At 37.5% G+C, this 18,796-nt stretch overlaps 2 protein-coding genes across 5 annotated transcripts; both read left to right on the forward strand.

Annotated features, from left to right (window-relative positions):
• fbxw12 (F-box and WD repeat domain containing 12) lies at positions 1–7,793 on the forward strand. The gene is made up of 10 exons (XM_026944933.3): positions 1–199; positions 1,199–1,236; positions 1,357–1,526; positions 1,730–1,851; positions 2,590–2,796; positions 2,916–3,080; positions 4,276–4,486; positions 5,415–5,596; positions 5,724–5,854; positions 7,405–7,793. Exons 1-10 carry the CDS (start codon positions 101–103, stop codon positions 7,502–7,504), a joined length of 1,425 nt encoding a protein of 474 aa, XP_026800734.3. The 5' UTR covers positions 1–100; the 3' UTR covers positions 7,505–7,793.
• A 1,159-nt stretch (positions 7,794–8,952) lies between these two features.
• Positions 8,953–18,583, forward strand: mybl2a (v-myb avian myeloblastosis viral oncogene homolog-like 2a). Of its 4 annotated transcripts, none has more exons than XM_034311626.2 (9): positions 8,953–9,307; positions 11,476–11,532; positions 12,000–12,068; positions 12,146–12,256; positions 12,336–12,556; positions 13,554–13,722; positions 13,809–13,868; positions 13,976–14,068; positions 15,403–18,582. In XM_034311626.2, the coding sequence occupies exons 2-9, from the start codon at positions 11,476–11,478 to the stop codon at positions 17,281–17,283; spliced, it is 2,661 nt and encodes an 886-aa protein (XP_034167517.2). In that variant the 5' UTR covers positions 8,953–9,307; the 3' UTR covers positions 17,284–18,582. The 4 variants fall into 4 exon arrangements, with proteins under 4 accessions (XP_034167517.2, XP_034167518.2, XP_034167516.2 ...); XM_034311627.2 differs by lacking the exon at positions 8,953–9,307 and adding an exon at positions 9,314–9,523 and having other exon boundaries at positions 15,415–18,583; XM_034311625.2 differs by lacking the exon at positions 8,953–9,307 and adding an exon at positions 9,314–9,523.
• The last annotated feature ends 213 nt before the right edge of the window (positions 18,584–18,796 follow it).

An 18,796-nucleotide genomic window follows, 5' to 3' on the forward strand; every position in this document is an offset into this window, starting at 1 on the left:
GTCCCAGTAGGCTTGCCGTAGCTGCAGAAGTCTCACGTAAATAGATGGGTGTATCGATGATTAGCGCATTTTATTGTTTATTCTCAAAAAGACACACAATATGGAATATAATGATCACAGTTTAACTCTGGACTGTTTAATAAGTATATTTTCTTTTCTCACTGAAGAGGATTTAATCAGAGTGTCGTGTGTTTGTAAGGTAAGGCGCTTTTACAGGACGCGGAAGTGAACTTAGCTGTTCTACTTTCCCCACCCGTATTCCGACAAGTCCCGCCCCTTGTTCACGGATTGGCTAGTGTTTCATACTCTCTGCTGATTGGACAGCTTGGATACTAGCATCCAATCACAGCGCAGAAGGCGGGATTTATCAAACACGGAAGAAAAACAAAGATAAACGGATACTTTCGCTTTTCAGTAGATTGTGTTATTAGTTAATAATCAAACTTTAAATCATTTTAAGTGTCAAAACATTACATCAGCTTTCTGTAGCACGATATTTAGAGTTTTTATGGCCAAGTATCTGGATAGTTTAATATTTTCTGCATGATGTATTTACTCCTGAATATAAATTTTAAAATAATTTGATTTAATTTGCTTAATTTGATTAATTAAATGTAAATATAATGAATTAAATGTAACAAATTAAATGAAATTAATTAATTAAATGTAAATATAGATAGCGTATAAAACCATCTATGTAGAATAAAACATTGGAACTTTTTTGTAATAAACTATTAAAATATTAATCTATGAATAAACATGATATGCAAATAAGGACACGCCTACATTTCCTCCTGCCATCCCAAACAGCCTAAATATCACTCTGCATTACCTCACCTCAGGTTCTCAGACGTGATTGGGCGAAAGCTGTGGACATATTTAGTGACGTCACTAATTGAGCTCCATTGTAGCCCCGCCTCCTCATCAGTTTCATACAGAAGATTGTGAATTTAACAAAACTAAATTGCTATTGAACAAATTTGACGCAAACATTCAAACCTAAAAAATCGAAGAGGAGTTAATCATTGTTTAAAATGAGATTCAGGTTCATTTTGGGTTAAAAAAACAGATCAGGCTGAAGATTTTTTTATATCTAGTATTATGTATTAATACCACAGTAGGACATAGAGCTGTTTACATACAGCTAATATTTAATATTTTGTATTTTTTCTCCTTGTAAATGTCGTGTGTTGCTCAGGAATGGCACGAAGCTGCAGAAACGCAGTGGTTATGGAGGTAAATTATCAGTTGTATAAAGTTCATTGTGATGTGATTGTGATGTTGTTGATGTAATGAATATTTTAAAAAAATGTATATATATATATATATATAAGTTTAAAAATGTCGTCTGTTCAGAGAAATGTGTCTGCGCCGCTGGGGTTTCTGTAACGTGGCCCAGCTGTTATCAGACCCGAGCTCTTACACGTGGAAGCGTTATTATCTCCATCGCTCTTCTCTGGAGCTGAAGATGAAGAGCGGGAGATCAGGAGGAGATTACAGCTGTAAGAGCCTGAGAGGACACGCAGGTACAAATCACCTGCTTATACTGTAGCACACACTTTCCAAACCTCCTCGATCCCTCGATCCCTCGATCCCTCAGCCCCTGATCCGGCACTCGAACAAAGTCCGCCATCTTTAATGACGTAAGGAAACTTAAAAAGCACTCCGAGGAATCGGGGAGAGAGGAATTCAGTTTATCTGAATACTGAATGATTTGTTTTTCTTTAAGGTCGGATTGTTGGGTTCTCGTACCTGAAGGGAAACAGCGCTTTACATGACATGTGGAACTTCACGCCGATCGTCTGCAGCGCCTCCACTGACGGAACGCTCAAAGCCTGGGACATTCACAAGGTCAAACATACGGTTATAATCACTCTAAACTCTCAAAAAACTGTTTTTATGATTAAATCTGTTTAAAGGAAATTCATTTGATTGCGTAGAAAATCAAAGCTAATGTTGACGTGTGTTGCTGCATCATAAAATACGGAAACCAATCATGTATCAGTATGCAAATTAAGACCATGTAACATGAGGATTTTACATTCCTAAACTATTTAATGAAGGAAAAAAATGTTTATTATCATTTTAATGGTGAAACAACAGCAATTTTTATACAATATAGAAAAAAATCTGTCCTCAAACAATATTTGGGAGGCTTTAAAGTTATCAGTGAAGAACGACAGAAGGGAAATAATTGTTTATGCAAATTGTTGGATCTAAAAATTAAAATAAAAAGCAAATGAATCTTTTAAAATAATTCCAGTTCAACACTATGCAAATTCTAGCACAAAAAAATGGGGCGTGGCATGTAGCATTTGGCAGCATGTTTCATTTGCATATTCATATATTCATACATATTCATATGTATGTGATGTATGTGACAAATAAAGAACCTTGAACCTTGAACCCATATGAAATATATATATTCCTGGATGAGAGTAAAACTATTGGCACCCCTGTGAAATTTGCTTCCATTGACCACGATGTCCAGCAATTTAATATTCTGTATAAAAAAGGTTATGGATTTTAAAAACTTTAAATCTTTCTTTATTTTTGAGAAATGGACTCCAGCGTGTGTTTATGTCGCAGGGTGTTAGTCTGTGGTCCAGCTCCGCTCAGAACCCGCTGACCCGGATGGTCACAGACGCAGAGCGGGACGTGGTGATCACGTCGGACAGCGCCGGGACGATTAGCGCGTGGCAGGGACGGACGGGAGAGCTGCTGAGCTCGTTCTCCTCGGGCTCGTCTCAGTGCACGTTAATGACCTTCAGCACGGAGGGAAACTCTTTCGTCATGGTAAACTCTATAAAACTCTGCACAAGTGTCCAACTCACACACACTTTCACACACACTTCCAATCTCAGTCCAGAATATTCCGCAGCAGAAACACTCATATGCACGTTGTTGTGTTTGAGGTGGGAATGGCTCTGGGATCGTTCCTCGTCCTGACGTCACCACAGCTGTGTGAAACATCACGGCATGTCGTGTGCGACTCGTTCAGTTTGAATCTTCTCCTCTCATCGCCTGATAAAAAGTGGATTCTCACTGCGTCCAAGGACAACTCCGATCTCAGCCCGAAGGTGAGATTTTATTTATAAAAAACCTCTGACTGTCACAAAGTGCTGACACTGGAGACTCCTTCCATGAATGTTACTTAAACACATTTCTCCTTATAGAAAACTTCACCATATCACTCGTTATTTTTTAAGCTGTATTTTTTAATTGTCAGTGGAGCGTCTGCCGTACACATCCCTGTGAATGAGCTGTTACTATAGAAACGATAATGTATTAATATAAACCTGCGCCGTTGTCAGAGCTGCTGCTTTAGAACATTAATCAACAGCACTGTGGTGTAATTAGGAATCCCCTTTTCCGTAAAGTCTGTGACGTGATAATTAGCTCATTTATGTTTGTTTGTTTTTTTGTTTGTTTGTTTTTTTGCCATAATTCAGTGGCAGGAAGTGCGTTTTTAAAAACCACGAGGATGTTTTGGTTATTATACCTGACTTATAAACCACTTTTTTATTTTAATTACAAATCGTTTATCAGAGCATTTTTAATCTCAGTACCGTTTTGGCGTCGAGAATTAACCGGCGAAAACTCAGAAGAACTTTAACAACTGTTAACACTGTCGTTGTATTTGTTCTTCATTACATCATAACAAACAACACAAATGCTAAATAGAAATATCTTTATATCTTTAATATATTTATACAGTACTGTGTAAAAGTCTTAGGCACGTGTAAAGAAATGCTGTAGAGTAAAGACGCCTTCAAAAATAATGAAATTAAATGTTTCTACATTAAAAAATCCTATAAAGAGCAGTAAACAGTAATAAATGACACAAAGTCAGTATTTAATGTGACGATCCTTCACTTTAAATAAAATAAAGCAGTATCTGAGGTGCAGTGTGTGCAGTTTTATAAGGAAATGAGCTGGAAGTGTTACTGAGCATCTTGCAGAAGCAGCCACAGTTCTTCTGGAGACTTTGACTGTCGACTCGCTTCTTATTTCTGCAGCGAAACCCAGCAGCCTTCATTATGTTTTTATCTGAAAAGTGTCTCTTATGGAATCTGCTGCTTTCTTTACTGACATACAAACATTTTTCTGTAACATTTCATTCTGTGCTGGAAAACTAATGTTTGGAATCTAAAATGTTTTTGTACTGAATCAATAATGTAGAAGTCAGAAAATAAACATCTATAACAAAGTTTGTAGTAAAAACACTTTTGCACAGTACAGTGTGTGTGTGTGTGTGTGTGTGTGTGATGGCAGGTGTTCAGCAGTCAGAGTGTGTGTGCTCCTGTGGAAGACGCTGAAGCGGTGTGTGTGAATTTACCCGTTAGTGGCTGCGCAGCTGCTGCGTTTTTTCCCTCTCAGCCTGCGCGAGTGGCCGTCGTTCACAGCAGCACGCCGCTCAGCCACAGCGCTCTCTCCGTGTTCGAGTTCAGCCTGAAGAAATCCAGATACAAGCAGGAGGCTCAGGGTACGAGTGTGAACACCGACGCTACTGACAGCCGAGTGCAAAAGTTTACACCCCCTTAAGACGACAGAAACGTCATTTATACCAAGACTGAAGACATTTACTGTTTTTTACAGACGTTGCTTTATTTAAAAATAGCACGTGTTAATGTTATATTAATAGTAATAAAATAACAAAATATGGATGATATTCGATAAATAGCCTTTAATAATTTATGTCTCGCTTTTTATCTCTATAACTTTCTATCTCCAACTTCGTCCAGATGATTATTTTATTAATTTTCTTCCTCATGTTTTTGATCGTTGTCTTGTTCCAGTGTAGATAAACTATAAAATCCAGGTACATTTATTCCTTTTTCTCCTTATAAATACCAAAAGGGGGCGCAAACTTTTGCACTCGGCTATCGTTAATAATATTTTTAATAAAGCCTGTAGTGACTTTAAAACTTTAAAGATGACGAATATAAAAATAATATATAACAATTATAAATATTTAATAGTTGATATTATAATCTGATAATTATATTATTAGAATTGTCTTAATTTATTAATATAATATAATAAATTATAATATTTAGAATTGTTTGTAATTATATAATTATAATGAATCAAGATGAAGAGATTAATATTATTTAATATTAATAAATGTAATTATAATGATTAATGATTTTTAATAGCATTATTGATATTACTTAATTAATTAATTATTGCCAAATTAAATCATGTTTTTGTGTCTTGTACTTAATTAATTAAATAATTACTTAATTAATGTATTTAAGACGTGTATCTTGTTACTTAATTAATTAATGATTGAATTGTTGCCGGATTAAATCATGTTTTTGTGTCTTATACACAATTAATCTCGTTAATCTCGTTACTTAATTAATGAATAAACGAATTGTTGCCCAAATGAGATTTTTTTTATGCTGCAGCTCAGCAGGTTGAATCTTTCCGGCTGGATTTAAACTCTTGGCACTCGGACATCGTTCTCCAGGCGAAAGGGAACAACACGGTTCTGCTTGCGGACGGTAACGATCTGAAGGTCTACACTCTGAAAGGCGAGCTCATCTCCAGCTTTAAGGAGCATCTACAGCCCATCACGTCTGTGTGTGTGGTGAGAACTTCCTCCTCCTCTTCCTCCTCTTCCTCCTCCTCTTCCTCTTCCTCCTCTTCCTTCTTCTCATATTAACCCTCACAACACACAGAAACGAAATCCGTTCTCACGCCTCTGATCTCGGCAGGACGATTTCCGGGTGGTCACGGCGTCGCAGGATTTATCTCTGAGAGTGCTGACGTGGAGGAAGGACAGAGATAAAGGATTAACGCTGGAGAGTCAGTATCACCTGCTGGGCGGCTCTCACACCATGTCCAGGTACAACCAGATCTTCATCACCGACTTTCATCCCTCCATCCAGGTGATAGATAGATAGATAGATAGATAGATAGATAGTTAGATAGATAGATAGATAGATAGATAGATGAATGAATGAAAGCCTTTATTGTCACTGTATATCTCTGTATACAACGACATTAGGAGCACTGCTTCTGACTGGTGTTAGAAAAACAAACATATAACATTAGACAATAAATAGACTATAAAGTGAGTATACTGTACAGTATAAAAGGATGTATGTATGTACAGCAAGTATACAGTATAGAATAAATTATATACAGCAAGTGACTAAGTCATAATATTGCACACTGAACATTCAGAACATTCTGAATAAGGGACCAGAGACAGTAACTGCACATTTACATTCTACTATAAAGACACACAGAAGTACAGACTGAAATGGAATAAGTGACTGTAGTTGAGGAAGTGAGCAGAGACAGTAACTGCACATTTACCTTCTACATTTAGTGCATTGAGAGTTTAGAGTCCTGATAAATAAAGTGATCAGGTGATAGTATTGCACACGGACACATTGATATTCTACGTATGATATAAACAGCAAGTGTAGACAGAAGTAGAGATGGATGAAATAAGTCACTGGAGTTGGACACAGTGATCAGACGTAGTACTGTACATTGATATTTTACGTTTAGTGCATTTGTGAGTTTATAATCCTGATAGCATTTGGGGAAAAACTGTCCTGAGATCCTTGTTCTTAAAGATCTGGCCTGGGTGTGACGTGTCCTTGATGATGTTTTTGGCCCTAGTGAGATAGCAGGAGCAGGCAATGTCTCCAGGGAGGGTAGTGAGGATAGTGAGTGCTAAACAGAAGTGATGCTTTTTTTTTTATCATTAATGTTTTTTTTTGTTTGCTTTTGTTTATATAATTCACCAATAAACATAGCTGAGTAGGCACTCGAGTGCATTTTTAAAGCTGGATGTTTGCGGTGTGTGTCAAATCCTTTTAGGTTACAATATTTGTGATACAAGTGTATCATAAAACTTTTTTTTCCAGACTAAATTAGATTTTATTTATTTTTAAAAAAATCCATAGAAATGTTAATAATTTTGGTATGTATTTTTTAAAAAAGAAAATACTATTATATTTTTTTAAAAAAAAGTAGTTCTAATGAATATAAAAATTAGAAATCTTTTTCAAATGGACATTCTGAGTTATTGGTTCTAATGTTTATTTATTTAAAAAAACATAATAATTTTTTGCTCACTTTATGAATTCTGTTATAAAGGGTTACTTACGCATTTATTGCAATATATTGACTTAACCATAACCAATATATATAACGTAAGTGAGAACAGGAACTAATTTCAACTAACTTGCGGAATAGCATTAAGTGTAATTATAAACGGATAAAAATACAGCATGTCATTGTTTAATAAAATGTTGCTGTGGTATAAGAGAAATAAAACTTTGAAGCGGTAACAAAAGAAAGTAAAAGTAGGTTTGGTGTAATGGTTTAAGCTTCTTCTGCGGGCTTCACACACTGATCATGTGACGTGTTTGTTTCCAGAGGATTCACTGCGGTGGCGTGTGATTATGCGAGTATCGTCGCCTCGGTGGAAGCTGTTAACGGGAAGGACGTCCTGAAGGCCTACATCTTTAATTCTTGAACATTTTGTGGAATTTTAATAAACAACCATTTACACCAACTATATTAAAATAACTGTCATAGCGCTGCTTGTGCGTTTTAGAGCAATCATCACTGTGCACACTGAAAGTTTTAACATTAAAATAAAGAGCAGTGTCTTTTTTTTTTTTAATCGTTCAGGTCAGATTTTTAAATTTCTCCAACAAACTGCGTTATTAAAGCGATTTGTTTTGTAGAAATGCAGTGTGCTGTGTTCAGGGTTCGTTAAGCATTCGTTGGATGATAATAACAATAAAGCAGCTTTACACAAATCCAGATGCAGATTTAGATCCCTAAAGAACAAGCCAGATGTTACAGTGGTGAAGAAAAACTTCCTGAGATGATGAGAACAGCGTGAAGAAGGAACCTTGAGAGGAACCGGACTCAGAATGGAACCGGTCCTCTTCTGGATGGAAGAGAATGGATGGTATGATTATAAATCATTACAGTATGGTATAGAGTCATGTAGTGAAAAAGTTTTGGGAGGTACAAGTCTAAAACATCCAGCTGCGATTATTCACAGCTTCAGGAGATGTACAAGTGCAGAAGAAGCTCCAGAAACATCAGGAGAAGATCCTCAGGATAAATCTGACAGGTCCATAGCCAAAAAAATCATGTGCAAAGCTAAACATTGGTGCAATCACACTTGTTGTTGTATCGGTGCCATAAAAGGAAATAAAAGTCAGATGCAATAGTTTGTGGATGAACAACAGAATGTTCCTCAGAGACTTTAACTCATAGTTGTGAAGCAGTGAAGCAACCACTAGAAGTGTTCGAGTGATTAAACCTGCACGTTACAGAGACACTTGAATGATGTGAAGCTCACACACTACCAGCAGAAGTGTGTGTTTTTTTTTCTTCAGACCAAGCTATGTTTTTCCAGTCACATGTTGTGCATTCTGAGATGCTTTTCTGCTCACCACAGTTGTACAAAGTGGTTTTCTGAGTTACTGTATCCTATGTCCGCGCGAACCAGTCTGGCCATTCTCCGTTCACTTCTCTCATCAGTGAGGCATTTCCGTCTGCAGAACTTCCTCTCGCTCAATGTTTTTTTGTTTTTCGCATCATTCTGTGTAAACTCTGGAGATTGTTGTGTGTGAAAATCCCTGCAGGAGATCAGCAATTTCTGAAAAACTCAAACCACTCTAACATCCATGCCATGGTTAAAGTCACAGAGATCACACTTTTTCTTCATTCTGATGTTTGATGTGAACTGAAGCTCTTGACCTGCATCTGCATGATTGTATGCATTGTGCTGCTGCCACATGATTGGCTGATTAGATAACTGTATGAATGTGCAGGTGTACAGGTGTTCCTAATAAAAATTGCTCCATGAGTGTGTTTGTATATATATATATATATATATATATATATATATATATACAATAGTGTTTGTGTGTTTGTGTAAGTACTTAAGTAAGTAAGTAATTATGTAAGGAATAAAGCGCTTGCATATTATATATTTGCGCAATATCGGCGCTGCGTTGACGTACACGAAGCACCGCAGCCTATTTGTGTTTTAAATCTTTGCCATTTAAATTCTGAGACTTAACATTTAAATATAATCTATATATTTATATAATCAACAGTAGTTGCTCTTGATCAGTTATTCTGTTAACAGTTAGACTTTATTAGCATCTGCATTTTGGAGATACAGGAGCATCAGACACGTTTCCAATATAGAGGGGAAAACAAACACAGAATGCGCAGATGCAGCGCAGCTCTGACGCTCATGACGCAACCTGCCTCTGTGCGCGCGCGCGTGGGCGCCGTTTGACTCTGACCGGTAAAGTACAAATGTGCATTTGGAAAAGTTGCGCGCGCGCGTTTAATCTTTGCACGAGAATTTAAAATAATAATAATAAATAATAACAACATTTACAAACGTTTTCGATCAAATGTACCGTGTATTTTATTCTCCGTAGTGAGACAGTTGTTTAATAGGTTGCTGGGAGTCTAAAATTCAGCGAGTTTTAGTGAAGTCTTCGGTTTTAACTGCCAGGTAACGACAACACACTCCTAGCTAACTGGCTAACATTAGCTAGCACAGCTAACGGTTTTGCTAGCTAGCCAATCCTCACTAATTTTCTTTAAATCATGATTAAGTTAACATTTTAATGTTAATGTTAAATAAGTTTAAATAAGCTGTAGATAATTTAAATACATATATTTATTCATATATAAATACAGTTTTCACACATTCTGTAAAGCGGTTTGTTTTTGTACAGCGCTTTTCATTAGCATAGCATATCTTGCTAATTATATTCTATTAAACTTTATATATGTATATATGTTTTAAGTTATGCACTAACTTAGCCACATTTTATTCCTTTTTTATTTGTTTCTCAAGCGCGTCCAAAACTTGTCTAAAAAAAAAAAAAAAAAAAAAGAATTAGCATGTTTAGCGTGTTTACTAAATACCAGTAAGATAGTAACCGTTTAAAATGAGTGTTATGACGTAATTTCCGCTTTGTTCTAATAACAACCAAGAAGTTCAGTCTCTAAATAATCCATTAAACAGAGCTTTATTCAGCTTGTGTTCAATTTCCTCCACTACCTGTCTCTGGATTCTGATTGGTCAGAAGTGTATATTAATATTATACGTCATCGTTTCTATAGTAACAGCTCATTGACAGGGACCTGGCTCAGCGTGTTTATTACTCAGTTAAAGGGACAATAGGCAATCTATTTTTATTTATTATTTACACAAATAACCTAGGAGTTATGTAAAATGTATAAAATATATAAGAAATATATCAAATATATGAAAAATAAATAAAATATAAAGGTTTAATTTGTGTTCTCACTCGTTTGTGTTTGGATGTTTCTTCTATCCGTCGTTTTATAGACGCTCTGCTCTACGCTGTAGATCCTGGGGGCGGAGCTTCACGAACAATCAAGGAGCACAATAAATAAATAAATAAATATATACATACACACAGTGCTGTGTAAAAGTCTTGGCACCTTAATTTTTTAGTACAAACTTTGTTATAGATGTTTATTTTCTGACTTCTACATTATTGATTCAGTACAAAAACATTTTAGATTCCAAACATTAGTTTTCCAGCACAAAATGAAACGTTCCAGAAAAATGTTTGTATGTCAGTAAAGAAAGCAGCAGATTCCATAAGAGACACTTTTCAGATAAAAACATAATGAAGGCTGCTGGGTTTCGCTGCAGAAATAAGAAGCGAGTCGACAGTCAAAGTCTCCAGAAGAACTGTGGCTGCTTCTGCAAGATGCTCAGTAACACTTCCAGCTCATTTCCTTATAAAACTGCACACACTGCACCTCAGATACTGCTTTATTTATTTAAAGTGAAGGATCGTCACATTAAATACTGACTTTGTTTCATTTGTTACTGTTTACTGCTCTTTATAGGATTTTTTAATGTAGAAACATTTAATTTCATTATTTTTGAAGGCGTCTTTGCTCTACAGCATTTCCTTACACGTGCCTAAGACTTTTACACAGCGCTGTATGCAAACATCGAAGCTGCCTGCGTAACCGTTAGAGACTTACGCTGAGTCTTGAATGACGTACTGAAGTTTAGTATCGTCTCAAATGAAACGCTAATGGTTTTTTTTTATTATTAAACGGACGTCTAAGCCGTTTCCCAGTCCGTAGCAAATGACGTCAAACACCGTAATGCGACGCCGCGTTTTAGCTTTAGCGAAATATCCAGAGTCGATGAAAACAAATTTGTTTATTTTATTGTTTTTGGTAATGTTAGCAATGTCGGTGTGGTAATACACTTTTTCTGAGTCTCACAGCTCAAACTGTTATTATTCATCATGTTCTACATGATATAATCTTTCAGATTATTTGTACAATTAAGGAATTAACTATAAAATATAATTTAAAGGTAGAAACCAGAAACTGTTGTAGTGTCACCATCTGTGGTGTAATTCAGGATAAGAGTGTGTAACGTGTGTGTGTGTGTGTTTTACACAGATGGAGGAGGAACAGAGGCTGGGCGAGAAGACGAAACCCAGGTGGAGTCCTGAAGAAGTGAGCGGTGTTTATTTTTCGATCTTTACACCACGAGAGTCAATCAGCGAAGACGTGTTCAGTTTGCTTCTTCATAAATAAATAAATAAATCAGACTCGCTGATTCGCATTCTGACGCGCTGTTCTCTATAAACACAGACGAACCGCAATTCTTTCTGTCACAGCGTCGTTGAATTCTGGATTCTGATTGGTCAGAAGGTGTGGATTGAAGTTTCTTTTAAGTCGTCACGGGTTTATATATTAAAGCGCTCTTTCTATTACGTTATCGTTTCCGTAGTAACAGCTGACTCACAGGGACGTTTACGACACACGATCCGACGAAGATAAACAGATTTTAAAAAATTAAAGTAGATTATGGTGACGTTTTCTTTAAGGGGAAATGTTTTTGTTTAATATTTATGGAAGGAGTCTCCAGTGTCAGTATTTTACACCACAGATTTGCATTTTTAATTTTTTTCTGTGTTTAGGATGGAAATCTTAAGACTCTGGTCGAGAGGATTGGGAAGAACTGGAACGCCATTGCGACTCTGATACCTGTAAGTTTAAAAAACATTATTATCCTCGAGTACTCTGTATTATTTATTAGATACGGTTCGTGTGGAAAGATGAAAAGCTTTTCACTGCGTCTCAGGGCCGGACTGAACAGGAGTGTAAGTACCGTTACACCTGCGTGTTGGACCCAAACTTGATCAAGGGTACCTGGACTAAAGAAGAGGATGAGAAGGTGAGCATCAAGGAACACTCAATGCTTTAGCTGTGTTTAGAAATGAAATATTTTAAAGCACTAAAATCGACTTCCGTAGCTCATAGAATTAGTGACAAAATTGGGAACACACCAATGGACCAGGATCGCCAAGCACCTAAAGGGCCGCAGGGGGAAGCAGTGCCGCGAGCGCTGGCACAATCACCTGGACCCGTCCGTGAATAAACAGTCCTGGACTGCCGAAGAAGACCTCATCATCTGCAAATCCCACAGCATTCTGGGAAATCGCTGGGCCAAAATCGCCAAACTGCTTCCTGGCAGGTACGATTTTCAATCCCGTCAGCTCGGGAGAAACGTTCAAGGATAACGATTATTCCTTAAGGTTCTTAAATTACTGTGTGTGAGCTAAAGCAGTAAAAGCGATTGGCAAGACTAAAAGTTGCTTATAGTTCAAACAATTGTTAAACTGTAGAAATGTTATATTAATTAAATATTAAAACTGTAGAAATGTTATATTAGGATTTTAGGAGGTGAGGGAACTCGGTTTTTGATAACGTTGGACATCATTTAACACCAAATGTTAAAAATTCCCACTAGATAGGGCTGGACAATATATCAAAATATCGCGATATGTAGAATATTTATCGCTTGCGAGAAATGAATGATTTTAATACTTCAAAAGTTACGAAAAGTCAAAGTTTTAGGGCGACACAAATAGCAGAGAACGCTTTCTTTTCCTCAGAAGAACATGAAACAGGTATGTTGGTTGTCAATTTCAGTTTTTAAATATATAAATATATATAAATATGTTTTAAAATTGATTTTACACATTTATAGTATTATCGTAGCGCATATCGCATAATTTAACAAGTTATCGCTTTTTTATTCAATATCGTGCAGACCTAACGCTAGATTTAGAAAAGTTTCTGATCTTCCTCGTACTCACGTACGCGTGTTCGTAAATGCCACTCAGCTATAAATTTAATTATCAAGCATGTTCACTGTGTTTACATTTAGCCACGCCTACAAGACTCCATAAAAGGCGAAGCTCACAGAGAGCTGAAAATGAGAAAATGGCGACTAAACGGTGAAAGAGCACCTCGTAATCTTCCAGTAATGCAGCTCAGCCACTGCAGCAACGTCAGTTACCATAGACACGCATTAACGCTTCCTCTTTTTATACGGCGCCGTTGCTTGTGTACCTGGTCGAACAGCTAGTCTTTTTTTTTTTTTTTTTTTAATATGAAATGAAAATTAACAAAACCGTTAATTAAATTGTTGTGTAATTGCTGAAATGGTAAACGCTTTGCACTAACAGGACTGATAACTCCATCAAGAACCACTGGTACTCGACTCTGAAGCGTAAAGTGGCCACCGGCGCCCTGGTGATCGACGCCGCTCCTGCGGACGCTTCGCCTCACGAAGAAACGTCTGTAAAGGTGGAAAAGGAAGAAGAAGCGGCTGGTCCTACTGAAGAGGAGACTAAAGTGCGTCATCGTCGTTCGTAATCATTGCAGGCTGATATCGTGTGTCGTGTCTGAATTAGTGACTTATTCCCGGGTCGTGTGTTTAGATGGATGTCCCCTGTGGTGTTAGTCTGATGTCAGAATCCGTGATGGACGTACCTGATCAGGTAACGTACCGTGTTTCTGATTACCGTAGATCTCACGTCTGGACGGAAAAGCAGCCAGCGATGTGTAGATAGACGTTAAAAGCTGATGAATCTCTCTGCTCTAACAGACACAACCTGCACCATCGCCTCCTCATTCCAGCGTACAAGATTCCTGTTACGATGCTTTCAGCTCAGTCCTAATCACAGACTGCACAGAGGAGGTGAGAATATTATTTTTAAATGATTTGATTTGTTATTTGTGATAAATTTTTAAACAACCCATATGACTGAGACAGTTTGCATGATTTGTAAAAGGTTTGCGCTTGTTTAGAGCGATAAAGATTCTTAATTGCGATATAAACAGAACGTTTATTGTATATATTTTTTTAAATAATACCAATATCAAAGCCTAAAACCCAACAATCCTCGTGAGAACGGTCGAAGCTTGTGTAAAGGTGTTGCTTTTAGGACAACATGATTGACCAAGCTCCTGTATTAACATTTTTTTAGTTACAGAGTAAGAAATGGGTCTAAATTAAACTGAGAAATGTTTCGCTTTTTTTTATTTTATTGGGGAAAAAATCTAGCTCTAACAGTAAAATGCTGATTCGGATTGCACTAATGAGGCACGTGTAGGACATAAACATATATTTGTGTTGCTAAAAAGAGGCTAAATTGTAATAAAATGTGTTTAAAAAAAAAAAAACTGACTGGAACTGTACTTGGTATGCATCATAAAAAATAATCAAAAAAAAAAAATGAAGAAAATAATGAAAAATACATCAGCAGATTTTAGTGCTTTGGAATAACAAAATATTTGTATATGTGAGTTTTTGTATTTCAATTTCCAGGGATCTGATTTTGTGAGTATTTTTAATTCTCTCATTAGGGTTCAGATTATTATTATTATTATTATTATTATTATTATTATTATTATTAGGGATGAGATAATGTGTAAATGGTTGTACGATGAATTATTATATTTTACTTTATTAGAGTGCATTTCTTTCCATTAAAGCTTAGATTTCTCTCATTTATAAGCTAGTTAACCATGACAGCCTTGTCAGGTTTTATAATAATAATAATAATAATAATAATAATATAATTATATAATCGTTATTAGAGGACGTGTGTAGTAGAGCAGTAAAAACGCTAGAGTTGTGATGTGAGTAATGACTCTCCAAGATAGACGTTTAGGAGGAATTATCCTAAAAATCTTATATATATATATATATATATATATATATATATATATATATACCTATATAATCAATTTTTTGGAGGCAAGATGTAGAAGATGCAAATATTAAATAAATCTTACCAAGAGTAATAAAGTATTAGTTATCGTTTTCATGCTCGTGTTTAGGGAAGAAGGTGTAAAGGTTCTTGAAGGTTTGTCGAAACACCAGGAACTACAGTAGAGTTGTAGGCATCTGCATAAAACAAACAAACTGAAAATCCTTATTTTTTTTCCTCCTAAGAGGAATTTATTTTTGTAAAATAAATAATAATTACTGTATTTTTTTTTTTTTTCCAATTCTACATTACATAAAAGGTTTCCTTTCAGATAAAGGAAGCAATGGAATCCAGGGTTCGCAGAAGAAAGCAGAAGCCCAAGAAAAACCAGAGGCATTTAAAGTGGAAAGGAGCCTCTGACGCTGAAAAAGACGCCAACGACATCACCAGAGTAAGTTCCACGTCCAGCCCCAGCGGCAGGTCGCAGTCTCGACAGAAAGTCATCATAGATGCGGCGCTGCAGATGATCTCTGAAGACATGCTGCCTTTTAGCATCTTGGAAGGATCCGGGTTTCGAAACTTCATGGCTGTGATCGGTCCGCAGTACGCTAGACTTTCTCAGCGTAGCGTAGGATTGAGGCTTTACGTTGAGGTGGAGAAGATGGTTAAACCGCGCCTGATTAAACAGCTGAGGGATTGTCTCGCTGTGACTGGAGGAAACGCTAACATCCACGTCACTGCGGATATCTGGGCCGGCGAGGACGCTGACCCCGTCCTCGCCGTTCAGCTGCATTTCCTCGACGACGACTGGAACGTGTGCAGGCCGACGGTTGCGTTTCGGCATTTAACCGACAAAAACTTGAATAGCGTTGTTACGAAGGAGCTGGAAGCCGTGCTCCTGAGCTATGGGCTGTTTCGTCAGAACATCGGCTACCTTATCGTTCACGAGGCCAAGAACACCATCTCCGCGCACGACCTCTTCTGCGACTACAAGATCATGCATAGCGTCCAGAAGAACGACCCCGACGAAGACGAAATAGTCGACTTCCTTGACGATCAGGTGTCTGCTGTGGATTTCTCAGAAGTCCAGTTGGGCACGAACGTGGACTGCTTTACCAGCCTGTTGCACTTGGTGATCAAGGAAGCTCTAAAGACCTCGAAGTCTGCGAACTATGTCCTCTCTCAGATCCGAGATATCGTGGCCTTTTTCCGGTGCAGCGCCTACTGGAATAATGTTCTCATGCAGGACTGTAAGCTCTCTCTCGCAAGTCCTCACAGCTACAGCAGCTATCGTTGGAACTCCACTTTTGCTGCTTTTCGGAAGCTGCTTCCCCAGGTTGCCTGGGACGGCGTGATAGGCCTGATAGCCCAAGCGCGGAAAGAAGAGAACGACTCATCGGATTCTCCTCCAGTAATCCACGTCCGTTGGGACCAAGTCGTAGACATCATTGGCTTATTAGAACCCTTCGAAGAGGCGATCCAAGTGCTTCAGTCAGACGGCGTCACGTTCTCCCTCGTCATTCCGTCCATCATCGGACTCGATAAAACCCTCGAGCTTAAAAAGACGGCGTATCCCCAATTCTGCAAAGCTCTCCGCTCCGGACTGCACGACTACTTCCAACCTCTGATCATGCAAAGAGATTTGATACTCGCTACAGTCCTGGATCCTCGCATTAAACTGCAACCTTTCGAAGACGAAGAAGAGGCCAGCGATACCACACTCGCACCCCCTACGAAATTCTGGGCGTGTTCAATCTTAGAATCCGCCATGAGCGAGACCGATGCCTGGATTCCCATTGAGGAGGGCAGTGCGAAACTAGACCGCGATGACCAGCTTGCCACGAAAGCTGCCAGTTTGGGCAACATCAAGAACAAGCAGATCTTTAGCTTCATGCAGCCTTCCGCAAAGACCACGCAAGTCTCCGAGCTCGATCTCTATATCTCCGAACCTTTACTGGATGGAGATGCTTCCATTGAGGAATTCTGGCGAGAAGCCACACGGTTCCCGCAGCTACGAAGTATCTGCCACAGACTTTTGGCTGTCCCGGCTTCCTCCGGAGGGTTTAAACGTCTCTTTCCCATGGCCACTTGTATAGTTCGGGCGAGAAGAAATCGACTTCTTCAGCACACTACAGAGCGACTGTTACTTTACAGAGAGAGTCTGAAGTTCAGAAACGGAGGAAACAGCACTGGATTCTGAATGGCCTTATGAAACATTCGTGTTAATATTTGTGTGACTTTTTTTTACGCAGTATTAATTACAGTTGACACGTAGAATCATAGAACATAAAATAAAACTATAGATTTCATTCGTGTTCATGTTCATGTATATACCGAGCGCTGGACTGAGTCGTGTACAGATAACTCTTTTCTAAAAAAGATTGTATATTTTTTCATGCACCTCCTTCCTCCTTTTGTTAATTGTGACTTTAATCTCCTATATTAAGTGCCAGAGTTTCTCCCCATGCAATTATTGTTGGATAACAGAATCTATGGATAATAGAAAATAAACTTCTGTGTCATTTTTGTTATCTTATAATCATTTGCATTGTGTGCTTCAAGAGATATTTGATTTATGGGACATGTTAGTCATTTGCTTTATTCGTATGTCGGCCATATTGGCTGTGATGTCATCACCAGGGTAGGTGTGTGAGGAAGTGCGAGCAGTTATCAGCGTATAAGAAAAAGTGACTCAAAACTTATCTACTTGACATAAAATGAGCAAAACACCCAGTAACGTATTGCACACCAGGTTGGAGATAGTAACTGGGTTGCATGTAGTAAATAAATGTTTATTTTGACACAGATTTGACAACTGAGGCCATTTTAGCTTTGTTTTAACCACATCTGCGGGAAGGTAGGCATCCATTTCATGCCGTTTTTTTAATCTCTTGAGCGTAAGTCTTTTAACTTTGGTAAGTCTTAACAATGAATAAACACTTTTCCTCAAGATTAGGATGAAAAACTGTCCAGATCTTCGCTTTGCTAATTTTCCAAGTGAAAAAAAGGCAGGAAATGAACAAATTCCCTCCAACAAACAGCACCAGATACCTAGGTTACATGAAGAAAAGATGTATTTGTATTCATTTTTACTTAAAATTAATAAAATTGAAGCATTTGGATGAAAAGAAAATGTTCAACTCTGAACCAAGACTTTCTTCAGGACTAACTGTAAAGAAGTGTTTGTTTTTAAACAAAACCATTAAAAATGACATTATAATACGATTAGTTAGACAATTTGTTGTCTAACCAGAAAAAAAAAACATTTTAAACAGATAAACAGTTTTATTTTTTTGTACTTAACGTCCTTATTGTTCTGTGTGAAATACACCTCAGGTGGCGCTCGCGCTGTTTTTTTTAACTGCCGGAAGTTGATTTTTCCCGCCGTTTCTTCGCTTCTCCTTCACGGACGCGCGCCTGAAGAGTTTACTGCGCTGTGATTGGTTAGTGGTTGCTATGGTAACTAGTCTCAGTACATGCAGCTTGAGCTATTAACGCCTCAGTCGCCTCAAACACTGAATAGAGCATTGTTACAAATCATATTATATTATATTATATTATATTATATTATATTATATTATATTATATTATATTAAACCATTATATTAAAATGAGATTTAATGAAAATAGTACATTCAAACATTTGGACGTTTTCATAATGACATTAGCTTGTTATGCTAACACTGCAGTTTTATATTAGAGTTTAAAGTTAA

Source organism: Pangasianodon hypophthalmus, chromosome 16, assembly GCF_027358585.1.
Source record: "Pangasianodon hypophthalmus isolate fPanHyp1 chromosome 16, fPanHyp1.pri, whole genome shotgun sequence".
Lineage (NCBI taxonomy): Eukaryota > Metazoa > Chordata > Actinopteri > Siluriformes > Pangasiidae > Pangasianodon > Pangasianodon hypophthalmus.

What these genes read in the sequence shown, in the direction of transcription:
- fbxw12 (XM_026944933.3), top strand. Translation starts at nt 101, where the DNA reads ATGGAATATAATGATCACAGTTTAACTCTGGACTGTTTAATAAGTATA. An exon ending in AGGGAAACTCTTTCGTCATG is followed by an intron (nt 2,797 to 2,915) that starts GTAAACTCTATA and finishes GTTGTGTTTGAG; the next exon opens with GTGGGAATGGCTCTGGGATC. An exon ending in ATACAAGCAGGAGGCTCAGG is followed by an intron (nt 4,487 to 5,414) that starts GTACGAGTGTGA and finishes TTTATGCTGCAG; the next exon opens with CTCAGCAGGTTGAATCTTTC.
- mybl2a (XM_034311626.2), top strand. Translation starts at nt 11,476, where the DNA reads ATGGAGGAGGAACAGAGGCTGGGCGAGAAGACGAAACCCAGGTGGAGT. An exon ending in CCAGGTGGAGTCCTGAAGAA is followed by an intron (nt 11,533 to 11,999) that starts GTGAGCGGTGTT and finishes TTCTGTGTTTAG; the next exon opens with GATGGAAATCTTAAGACTCT. An exon ending in CTAAAGAAGAGGATGAGAAG is followed by an intron (nt 12,257 to 12,335) that starts GTGAGCATCAAG and finishes CGACTTCCGTAG; the next exon opens with CTCATAGAATTAGTGACAAA.